This window comes from Oncorhynchus kisutch, linkage group LG14 (assembly GCF_002021735.2).
Source record: "Oncorhynchus kisutch isolate 150728-3 linkage group LG14, Okis_V2, whole genome shotgun sequence".
Taxonomy (NCBI): Eukaryota; Metazoa; Chordata; class Actinopteri; order Salmoniformes; family Salmonidae; genus Oncorhynchus; species Oncorhynchus kisutch.
In genome coordinates, this window is record NC_034187.2 from 81,634,691 (window position 1) to 81,646,780 (window position 12,090).

The 12,090-nt window shown below is 46.0% G+C and overlaps 1 protein-coding gene across 2 annotated transcripts in view; it reads right to left on the reverse strand.

The window, feature by feature from the left end:
- The window catches only part of LOC116353433 (regulator of G-protein signaling 3-like), a 15,712-nt gene extending 3,883 nt beyond the window's left edge, over positions 1 to 11,829 (reverse strand). The window contains exons 1-4 of one of the 2 annotated variants that reach the window (XM_031789062.1): positions 11,203 to 11,829; positions 8,908 to 10,043; positions 7,560 to 7,609; positions 4,962 to 5,092 (exon numbers count right to left, since the gene is read on the reverse strand). In XM_031789062.1, coding sequence (XP_031644922.1) covers positions 4,962 to 5,092; positions 7,560 to 7,609; positions 8,908 to 9,432 — 706 coding nt within the window. In that variant the 5' untranslated portion in view covers positions 9,433 to 10,043; positions 11,203 to 11,829. The remainder of the gene's footprint in view (positions 1 to 4,961; positions 5,093 to 7,559; positions 7,610 to 8,907; positions 10,044 to 11,202) is intronic. The other variant, XM_031789061.1, reaches the window with a different exon arrangement.
- Positions 11,830 to 12,090: the final 261 nt, after the last annotated feature.

Genomic DNA, 12,090 nt, shown 5'->3' on the forward strand with positions numbered 1-12,090 from the left:
TCTCTCTCTCTCTCCCCTACTCTCTCTCTCTCTCTCCCCTACTTCTCTCTCTTCTCTCTCTCCCCTACTTCTCTCTCTCTCTTCTCTCTCTCTCTCCTCTCTCTCCCTACTTCTCTCTCTCTCTCTCTCTCTCTCTCTCCCCTATTCTCTCTCTCTCTCTCTTCTCTCTCTCTCTCTCTCTCTCCACATACTCTCTTCTCTCTCTCCCCTACTTCTCTCTCTCTCTCTCCCCTACTTCTCTTCTCTCTCCCCCTACTTCTCTCTCTCTTCCCCTACTTTCTCTCTCTCTCTCTCTCTCTCCTACTTCTCTCTCTCTCTCTCCTACTTCTCTCTCTCTCTCTCCCCTACTTCTCTCTCTCTCCCCTACTTCTCTCTCTCTCTCCCCTACTCTCTCTCTCTCTCCCCTATTCTCTCTCTCTCTCCCCTACTTCTCTCTCTCTCTCTCCCCCTACTTCTCTCTCTCTCTCTCCCCTACTTCTATCTCTCTCTCTCCCCTACTTCTCTCTCTCTTCTCTCTCTCCCCTACTTCTCTCTCTCTCTCCTCTCTCCCCTAATCTCTCTCCTTCTCTCTCTCTCTCCTCCCTACTCTCTCTCTCTCTCTCTCCCTCTATCTCTCTCTCCTCCTCTCTCCTCTCTCTCTCTCTCTCTCTCTCTCTACCCCTACTTCTCTCTCTCTCTCTCTCCCCCTACTTCTCTCTCTTCTGCTCTCCCCTACTTCTCTCTCTCTCTCTCCCCTACTTCTCCTCTCCCCTACTTCTCTCTCTCTCTCCCCTACTTCTCTCTCTCTCTCTCCCCTACTTTCTTCTCTCCCTCCCCTACTTCTCCTCTCTCTCTCCTCCCTACTTCTCTCTTCTCCTTTTCCTCTCCCCCCCTTACGTTCTCTCTCTCTCTCCCCTACTTCTCTCTCTCTCTCTCTCTCTCCCCACTTTCTCTCTCTCTCTCTCCTCTCCCCTACTCTCTCTCTCTCCTCTCTCCCCTACTTCTCTCTCTCTCTCTCCCCTACTTCTCTCTCTCTCTCTCTCTCTCTCTCCCCCTACTTCTCTCTCTCTCTTCTCTCTCTCTCCTCTACTTCTCTCTCTCTCCCCTACTTCTCTCTCTCTCTCCCCTACTTCTCTCTCTCTCTCCCCTACTTCTCTCTCTCTCTCTCTCCCCTACTTCTCTCTCTCTCTCTCTCCCCTACTTCTCTCTCTCTCTCCCCCCCCCTACTTCTCTCTCTCTCCCCTACTACTTCTCTCTCTCTCCCCTACTTATTTCTCTCTCTCTCTCTCTCTCTCTCATTCACTTCTTGTTTTTCTTACTGGGTTACAACATATTTTTGTGCAAAGAGATGACAGAGTGAGGAAATATAAGAGGGCAGCAGATTGAGGACACAGTGGTTATCCTCGTAAACAGCCTCTATGTTAAAGTTATCCTCACAAAACAGGCTGTACGTCGTGTTAAAGTTGTGCAGGACTGTCAGACTAAGCTTGGCTACCACAATCACTGCATGCTTTCCAAACCTCTAGCTATTGACCTTTAACTAAGTGCTTGAGCAACCTTATAAAGTTCACAATGTGTTTACACTACGTATTCAAGATTGTGTACTCGGATCTTGTATACATATTACTAACATTAGAGTGGTGTGTATGTGTGTGTGTGTGTGTGTGTGTATGTGCGTGTGTATGTGCGTGTTTGTGTGTGTGTGTGTGTGCGCGCGCATGTAAATCAAATAAAGAAACTACTTTCAGTTGATCTATATGACATTCAATCCCTCAGATAGGAGTTTATATTTCTAATAACAGTAGACTGATCTTATTTAAGTGTATGTATTTACGATGCTGTCATTTAGATTCTCTGTAAATATAGACATGTTCATTCTATAAGAATGGACAATAATGATTTGAATCCCGAATCTGAAAAGGGACCATTTTTTTGCCAATAATTAAGACAAAAGATCAGAATTTTGCTGCCTGTCTAAACTCAGCCATTGATACTTAGACATGTGGCCCATAGACATGTGGCCCATAGACATGTGGCCCATAGACATGTGGCCTATGTGTCTACAGGCTACCTATAAGCAGAAACAGGTTCTCCAATGTCCCAGGTTCCTGTAGGACTATAACTGTTGTTATGTAACTAGGCAAGTCAGTTAACAAATTCTTATTTACACGTGTCAAAATCCAGACGACGACCGTTCCAATTGTGCGCCACCCTATCGGACTCCCAATCACATCCGGATGTGATCGAGCCTGTATTCGAACCGGGGACTGTAGTGACACCGTTTGCAATGAGATGCAGTGCCTTAGACCGCGGCACCACTCGGGAGCCCCATATACCTATCAATGGTGCGTGGGGCCCTTACAGTGAAATACTTACAAGCCCTTAATATCTTAACTTCTTAAAGCATTGTGAATAAAAGTAACAAATAATTCAACGGCAGAAGTGAAGAAGTAAAGTTCCTAATATAAATCCACTTTGCTTCCTAATATAAATCCACTTTGCTTCCTAATATAAATCCACTTTGCTTCCTAATATAAATCCACTTTGCTTCCTAATATAAATCCACTTTGCTTCCTAATATAAATCCACTTTGCTTCCTAATATAAATCCACTTTGCTTCCTAATATAAATCCACTTTGCTTCCTAATATAAATCCACTTTGCTTCCTAATATAAATCCACTTTGCTTCCTAATATAAATCCACTTTGCTTCCTAATATAAATCCACTTTGCTTCCTAATATAAATCCACGTTGCTTCCTAATATAAATCCACTTTGCTTCCTAATATAAATCCACGTTGCTTCCTAATATAAATCCACTTTGCTTCCTAATATAAATCCACTTTGCTTCTTAATATAAATCCACTTTGCTTCTTAATATAAATCCACTTTGCTTCCTAATATAAATCCACTTTGCTTCCTAATATAAATCCACTTTGCTTCCTAATATAAATCCACTTTGCTTCTTAATTAATATAAATCCACTTTGCTTCCTAATATAAATCCACTTTGCTTCCTAATATAAATCCACTTTGCTTCTTAATTAATATAAATCCACTTTGCTTCCTAATATAAATCCACGTTGCTTCTTAATTAATATAAATCCACTTTGCTTCTTAATTAATATAAATCCACTTTGCTTCTTAATATAAATCCACTTTGCTGCTTAATATAAATCCACTTTGCTTCCTAATATAAATCCACTTTGCTTCTTAATTAATATAAATCCACTTTGCTTCTTAATATAAATCCACTTTGCTGCTTAATATAAATCCACTTTGCTTCCTAATATAAATCCACTTTGCTTCCTAATATAAATCCACTTTGCTTCTTAATATAAATCCACTTTGCTGCTTAATATAAATCCACAAGCGTTCTATAATTAAAATATTTATTTTGTATTTCTTACATCTGCAAACAGCTAGTTTACATTTTCTTTGCAAGTTGTCACTAAATCATGTTAGCAGCTAATGTTAATCGCTAGTTAGCTGACTAGCTAATAAAATGTACTGAGTCAGAGTAAATGTAGCTAGCTAATACAGCCTGATACCAGTACTGAGTCAGAGTAAATGTAGCTAGCTAATACAGCCTGATACCGGTACTGAGTCAGAGTAAATGTAGCTAGCTAATACAGCCTGATACCAGTACTGAGTCAGAGTAAATGTAGCTAGCTAATACAGCCTGATACCAGTACTGAGTCAGAGTAAATGTAGCTAGCTAATACAGCCTGATACCAGTACTGAGTCAGAGTAAATGTAGCTAGCTAATACAGCCTGATACCGGTACTGAGTCAGAGTAAATGTAGCTAGCTAATACAGCCTGATACCAGTACTGAGTCAGAGTAAATGTAGCTAGCTAATACAGCCTGATACCAGTACTGAGTCAGAGTAAATGTAGCTAGCTAATACAGCCTGATACCGGTACTGAGTCAGAGTAAATGTAGCTAGCTAATACAGACTGATACCGGTACTGGTGGAAGCCTAAATCAGCATGTTTGTGTAACAGTATCTTCTAAATCAAAGTGGAGCTGGCAAAAATCGCAATTGCAACACTTGGTTAAAAATATCATGCAGCCTTACGTGGCAATGTGGAAATGATCTCATCTTAGATCAACGTTTGGTTGAACAGTATGAAACAATCAGAATGGAGAAAGCCCCATTACATTCTCACACAATCAGAATGGAGAAAGCCCCATTACATTCTCACACAATCAGAATGGAGAAAGCCCCATTGCATTCTCACACAATCAGAATGGAGAAAGCCCCATTGCATTCTCACACAATCAGAATGGAGAAAGCCCCATTGCATTCTCACACAATCAGAATGGAGAAAGCCCCATTGCATTCTCACACAATCAGAATGGAGAAAGCCCCATTGCATTCTCACACAATCAGAATGGAGAAAGCCCCATTGCATTCTCACACAATCAGAATGGAGAAAGCCCCATTGCATTCTCACACAATCAGAATGGAGAAAGCCCCATTGCATTCTCACACAATCAGAATGGAGAAAGCCCCATTGCATTCTCACACAATCAGAATGGAGAAAGCCCCATTGCATTCTCACACAATCAGAATGGAGAAAGCCCCATTGCATTCTCACACAATCAGAATGGAGAAAGCCCCATTGCATTCTCACACAATCAGAATGGAGAAAGCCCCATTGCATTCTCACACAATCAGAATGGGAGAAAGCCCCATTGCATTCTCACACAATCAGAATGGAGAAAGCCCCATTGCATTCTCACACAATCAGAATGGAGAAAGCCCCATTGCATTCTCACACAATCAGAATGGAGAAAGCCCCATTGCATTCTCACACAATCAGAATGGAGAAAGCCCCATTGCATTCTCACACAATCAGAATGGAGAAAGCCCCATTACATTCTCACACAATCAGAATGGAGAAAGCCCCATTTACAAGTTATTTCACAGTAGAGGGTGGCCTGGTCCACCGGCCAGGAGGGTGGCCTGGTCTACTTACTCCGACTAGCCAGGAGGGCGTCCAGCGACTCAGCCCACTTATCCAGTTCCTCCCGGCTGAACTGGACCTTGCTGTGGCCCAGCTGACTCCATTGGCGAAGGAACGGGAGGCGCGACCGCTGCTCTTTAACACTGGAGAGGAAGAGAGAGGGAGACAGGGGGAGACATGGAGAGAGGGGGAGACATGAAGGGGGAGAGAGGGAGAGACATGGAGAGAGGTGGAGACAGGGAGAAACATGGAGACATGGGGAGACATGGGAGAGACATGAAGGGGGAGAGAGGGAGACATGGAGAGAGGGAGAGACATGGAGAGAGGGGGAGAGAGGGGGAGACATGGAGAGAGGGGGAGACAGGGAGAGACATGGAGAGACATGGAGAGAGGGGGGAGACAGGAGAGACATGGAGAGAGGGGGAGACAGGGAGAGACATGGAGAGACATGGAGAGAGGGGGAGACAGGGAGAGAGGGGGAGACAGGGAGAGACATGGAGAGAGGGGAGACATGGAGAGACATGGAGAGAGGGGAGACAGGGAGAGACATGGAGAGAGGGGGAGACAGGGAGAGACATGGAGAGAGGGGGAGACAGGGAGAGACATGGAGAGAGGGGAGAGAGGGGGAGACAGGGAGAGACATGGAGAGAGGGGGAGACAGGGAGAGACATGGAGAGAGGGGGAGACATGGAGAGAGGGGGAGACAGGGAGAGAGGGGGAGACAGGGAGAGACATGGAGAGAGGGGGAGACAGGGAGAGACATGGAGAGAGGGGAGACATGGAGAGAGGGGGAGACAGGGAGAGACATGGAGGGGGGGAGACAGGGAGACACATGGAGAGAAGGAGAGACAGGGAGAGGGTTGACAGGTAGAGGGGAGTGGTAAGGAGAGAGGGGGAGACAGGGAAAGAGAATGAGAGAGAGGGAAAGAGAGAAAGGAGGGGTAAGGAGACAGGGGGAGACAGGGAAAGGGATAGACAATGAGAAGTAGAGAGAGACAGGGAAAGAGGGGGGGTAAGGAGAGAGGGGGAGACAAGGACAGAGAGATGAGGACAGACAGAGAGACAAGGAGATGACAAGATAAGAGTATGTTTTGGTGTGGTTGGATCTGATTCCATGATGAAACCACCCTCATTTCCACAACTGGTTGGCTCAGTATCATTACAACCCCAAGGGTGGCATCCTTCTTACTGTACATCCCAAATGGCACCCTATTCCCTATGTAGTCCCAAGGGGCACCCTGTTCCCTATGTAGTCCCAAGGGGCACCCTATTCCCTATGTAGTCCCAAAGGGCACCCTATTCCCTATGTAGTCCCAAAGGGCACCCTATTCCCTATGTAGTCCCAAAGGGCACCCTATTCCCTATGTAGTCCCAAGGGGCACCCTATTCCCTATGTAGTCCCAAAGGGCACCCTATTCCCTATGTAGTCCCAAAGGGCACCCTATTCCCTATGTAGTCCCAAGGGGCACCCTATTCCCTATGTAGTCCCAAGGGGCACCCTATTCCCTATGTAGTCCCAAGGGGCACCCTAGTCCCTATGTCGTTCCAGACGGCACCCTATTCCCTATGTAGTCCCAAGGGGCACCCTATTCCCTATGTAGTCCCAAAGGGCACCCTATTCCCTATGTAGTCCCAAAGGGCACCCTATTCCCTATGTAGTCCCAAGGGGCACCCTATTCCCTATGTAGTCCCAAGGGGCACCCTATTCCCTATGTAGTCCCAAGGGGCACCCTAGTCCCTATGTAGTCCCAAGGGGCACCCTAGTCCCTATGTCGTTCCAGACGGCACCCTATTCCCTATGTAGTCCCAAGGGGCACCCTATTCCCTATGTAGTCCCAAAGGGCACCCTATTCCCTATGTAGTCCCAAAGGGCACCCTATTCCCTATGTAGTCCCAAGGGGCACCCTATTCCCTATGTAGTTCTGTATGGCACCCTATTCCCTATGTAGTCCCAAGGGGCACCCTATTCCCTATGTAGTCCCAAAGGGCACCCTATTCCCTATGTAGTCCCAAGGGGCACCCTATTCCCTATGTAGTCCCAAAGGGCACCCTATTCCCTATGTAGTCCCAAAGGGCACCCTATTCCCTATGTAGTCCCAAAGGGCACCCTATTCCCTATGTAGTCCCAAAGGGCACCCTATTCCCTATGTAGTCCCAAAGGGCACCCTATTCCCTATGTAGTCCCAAAGGGCACCCTATTCCCTATGTAGTCCCAAGGGGCACCCTATTCCCTATGTAGTCCCAAAGGGCACCCTATTCCCTATGTAGTCCCAAAGGGCACCCTATTCCCTATGTAGTCCCAAAGGGCATCCTATTCCCTATGTAGTTCCAGACGGCACCCTATTCCCTATGTAGTTCCAGACGGCACCCTATTCCCTATGTCGTTTCCTCTTTGAAAGAAACCTCGTCCCCGTGCTATTGGCCACAGTGGAGGAAATGTACGGAGCGATTGCTACGACAGTTACTGAATACCAATGAAGTGACAAGGATATTTTAGTATATCCATGTGACATCAGTGTTGAAGATCAAAACATCCCCCCCCCCCCCCCCCCCCAAACTGACTTTGTATTACCATCGGAATGCAATGCCCAGGCACGTTGATGAGCTTACCGGTCTTTCTGTTCTGGGTTAAACAGGTTGGAGTGTGATGAATGGGGACTCTGAAAATAGAGACACGATTAGTTTATTTCCAAATTTAAATCATCGGCATGTGTCACACACTAATAGGCAGGCAACACACACACACACACACACACACACACACACACACACACACACAAACACACACACAGCGGTATGACCTCCTTGGTTTTAGGCCCAATCGTAATATATAATTTAAGGAAGTTCTGTTTGAGCAATATTTTTGCGTCATCGTCGCCATTAGAAAACAACGTTGCCTCTGGGAAAGACTGTGGTTGAACTCAATGTGCCAACATACATGGGGAATAGGAGAAGGACTTGTCACTACCAAACTTGGTATTCATTGCTTTTGCCATTTAGCAGATCAGATGCTATTATACAAAGGATAAAATTATGGATTTTAAGAGAGCTTAATTAAATGAGTTACACATAATTTCAATCAAATTTTGAATATGACTAAATGTGATTGAATATGAAATCCTTAATTATGTCTTACTTTGACTTTTGATACTTAAGTATATTTAAAACCCAAATACTTTTAGAGTTTTACTCAAGTAGTATTTTACTGGGTGTCTTTCACTTGAAGTAACTTTCTATTAAGGTATCTTTAGTTTTACTCAAGTATGACAATTGGGTAGTTTTTCCACCACTGGGGGTGCAGGACACTACATACAGGGGGTGCAGGACACTACATACAGGGGGTGCAGGACACTACATACAGGGGGTGCAGGACACTACATACAGGGGGTGCAGGACACTACATACAGGGGGTGCAGGACACTACAGGGGGTGCAGGACACTACAGGGGGTGCAGGACACTACAGGGGGTGCAGGACACTACAGGGGGTGCAGGACACTACAGGGGGTGCAGGACACTACAGGGGGTGCAGGACACTACAGGGGGTGCAGGACACTACAGGCGGTGCAGGACACTACAGGGGGTGCAGGACACTACAGGCGGTGCAGGACACTACAGGGGGTGCATTTGTTTAGCTCCTGCTGTGCCCTGGGAGGGGTAGAGATTTCACCAGACTCCAATGAAATGGTCTAAAATGTGCAAACTCTGCTAACTCAGTGGTAAAGCTAGAACGAATGTAGAACTAATGTAGAACTAGAACTAATGTAGAACTAGAACTTATGTAGAACTAATCTAGAACTAATCTAGAACTAAGCTAGAACTAAGCTAGAACTAAAGTAGTCAAAAGCCATCACACACACAAGCTATTCATTCCCATACAATAGCCTAACACATCCATTACCAAACACACTGTCAGAGCCCACTCCTCTAGTGAACCTGACCTCCCACATCACTCTTTACCTGCCCAAACAGGCTCTTCAGATGTAGCTTGGCTGCTGACAGCTTGGCTCTGGCGTGGGACCGTTGCTGTGACTTGAAGGAAAAGGGGCTGGAGTCAAAGGTTGAGTACGAGGGAGAGGGCGGAGGCCGGTCGTGCCTGCCCACGCTCTCTGTGCTGCTACTCGAAGTCGCCGGCGCCAACTGGCCGTCACTGTACGCCCTGCATCCTTCGCTGAGGTTCACCACTCTCAGATGACCCTTACCCTCTGGCCTCCCCAGTTCTGTGACGTTCTCCACGCTGACGCTGTGCTCCTTGCCCAGCTCCCCCCTCCCCGGTGTTCTCCCATGGCTGGCCTCAGGCTCCAGGATGATGGGTGTAGGGGGGAGAGAGGTGGTTCGCCCATCCAGTTTGTCCTCTCCCAGGTGGGGGGTGTAGGTGCCTGACTCCCCGTCCCGGCTGTGGTAGTTCTGGTCCTTAAGCTCCACCTTCTTCCACGGCAGGAAGTCCATATTCAATAGGGACCCCTCGGAGCTGAACCGACGCATGATGGCAGCGCCGCCGGATGGAGGGAGACTCAAGGAAGGATGGATGGCCGGATGGAAGGAAGGAGTTATATAGGTGCAGGTAGGAAACTACAGAAGGGAAGCCAAGCGGGTATGGTAAATGGAAGAGGAGAGAGAGAGAGAGAGAGAGAGAGAGAGAGAGACACAGAGAGAGAGAGACACAGAGAGAGAGCCAGAGAGAGAGAGAGCCAGAGAGAGAGAGAGCCAGAGAGAGAGAGAGCCAGAGAGAGAGAGCCAGAGAGAGAGAGCCAGAGAGAGAGAGCCAGAGAGAGAGAGCCAGAGAGAGAGCCAGAGAGAGAGAGCCAGAGACAGTATGTGTAATGTTTACTGTTAATTTTTGTTGTTTTTCACTTTATATATTCACTTTGTATGTTGTCTACCTCACTTGCTTTGGCAATGTTAACACATGTTTCCCATGCCAATAAAGCCCTTGAATTGAATTGAATTGACAGAGAGAGCCAGAGAGAGAGACAGAGAAAGAGACAGAGACAGAGAGACAGAGAGAGAGACAGAGAGACAGAGAGAGAGACAGAGAGACAGAGAGAGAGAGACAGAGAGACAGAGAGAGAGAGAGAGAGAGTCTGGAGGAAAGACTGCAGCAAAGAACAGTGTATAAAAGGAAACAGAGACGGGAGGAAGATCAAATCGGACAATCACAGAAAATGTAGAAATTCAGGGTCAGGGTCTACCGTTTCATATCATAGGTACACTTTTACAGAGTTAAGGTACACTTTTACAGAGTTAAGTCTGCAAGCTGCTGAGTCAAAGACAGCCACTCTGACATGCTCACAAGTCTGTACAGCTACAGGTAGAAACACAGGGCTGAATCCCAAAAGCTACCCGATTCCCTAAAATAGTGTTCTACTTTTGAACAGAGATCATGAGTATGTATGATCAGGAGTACCATGTCCATTGCTGTCGAGTCCACGCCACATTTAAATGTGAGCTCAAGAGAAAGCTGTGCTTTCTTGCCCCCCCCCCTTGATATTAACATGACATATTGAAAGCACCTATTAGTTTTCAACTGAAATGAAGAGACCTCAACATAAATGTGTTGGCCCCTTGGCTGCAATAATTAGATACACCAGTCTACTGATGCTTGTTCAGATTTGTACTGATTTGAGTGCATCGTCTCCCTGCAACTTGACCCACATCTAAATGACATACAGTATTGTGACAAAAGTGAGACTGATTTTATTTAAACAGCAACATGTATTCTCCATGCTATGTTTTCATCATTGTGTATTAAAGTAATAGCTCTCAAATCAAATTGTATTGGGTCACATACACGTGTTTAGCAGATGTTATTGCGGTAACATCTGCTAAACATTCAGTGTTTATCTTGGGTATAAATAAAATCTTTAAAACCTGGGCTGCCGATAAGGCATTACATGAGTGTCAGGTAGCCTAGCGGTTAGAGCATTGGGCAGTCACAAAAAAGTCGCGAGTTCGAATACCCGAACCAACAAGGGTTGTGGGGGAGGGGGGGGGGAGTCTGTCGATATACCCTGGAGCAAGGCATCTACCATGATTTACTCCAGAGGTACTGTACTATGGCTGACTCTGTAAAGCTAAATTTGGCGACACATGTCAGTATGTAACATAACTGTTGACTACTGCTGCTGACTATTTTAAAACAGAAGTCGTATCTCTATCTCAATCCCACCGGAAGGGGAGTTTATTAACTCCCTCTTGTAAACACTACAGTGTAAACAAACAAAAAAGATCCAGGGAGGGGGTAAAATGTATTACCTCGATGTCCTGCGGTTACTCTGCCACCTGTGCTTTCATGACTTCGGCTCCAAACGGTTCTCTGTCCCGGGAAGTAAAGTCCTCTGTTTGAACCATATGTTAAGTCTCAGTTCGATTAGGTTTGGTTTAGCTTGAGCGTCTCACTTGTGATTTCGGAGCGTTGCCAGGGGTGTATTCACTAGAAACCAAACGGAAGAAAATGGAACGAAACGGGGAAGGACCTTCCTAAATGTGCCTATTGAGAAACTCCCGTTTCCCGTTTGGAATAAACGATTTTCGTTCCAAAACGTTTTGGACTAATGATTACACCCCTGGCAAGAAAAGATTCGCGGACGCCCACTCTCTCTCTCCCTCCACCAAGTGCTCTCAATCGTTAACAGTGTCCTGACGCTCCATGTGTTACCGAATAGCTGCAAATAAATAACAAGCGGACCGACACACGAACGAAATTACTATCACTGAGAAAGTTTCTCTACCTCAAACTTCACGCAGAGCTGTTTTGTAATTATTTCACACGTGAATGACCCAGAAGCGCCTCTTGTCTGTGTCGCCACCAAAAACTCCGTCTCAGTTTGCCGTTGTCACTTGGAGCATAATTCGCATAATTGTAGGTGTGTCCAGGAAAACCGCAATAAACCACTTAGGAGGAACTTACTGAGGTGGGCTTGCTATGAGTGTAATCATTAGCTATGTTTCCGGGTAACTTGTCCAGTGATTTTTTGTTGTTGTTGTCGACATTTAGAAAGTTTGCATAGAAAATAGATGCAACAATAGCCTGCTAGGGTGCGGTTCCATTAACAGCTGAAATGTGTACCTTTTTGGACAACTTCACATAGAAATGTGGGTTATAGATCTGTCATTCTCATTGAAATCGAATCTAAGAAATGG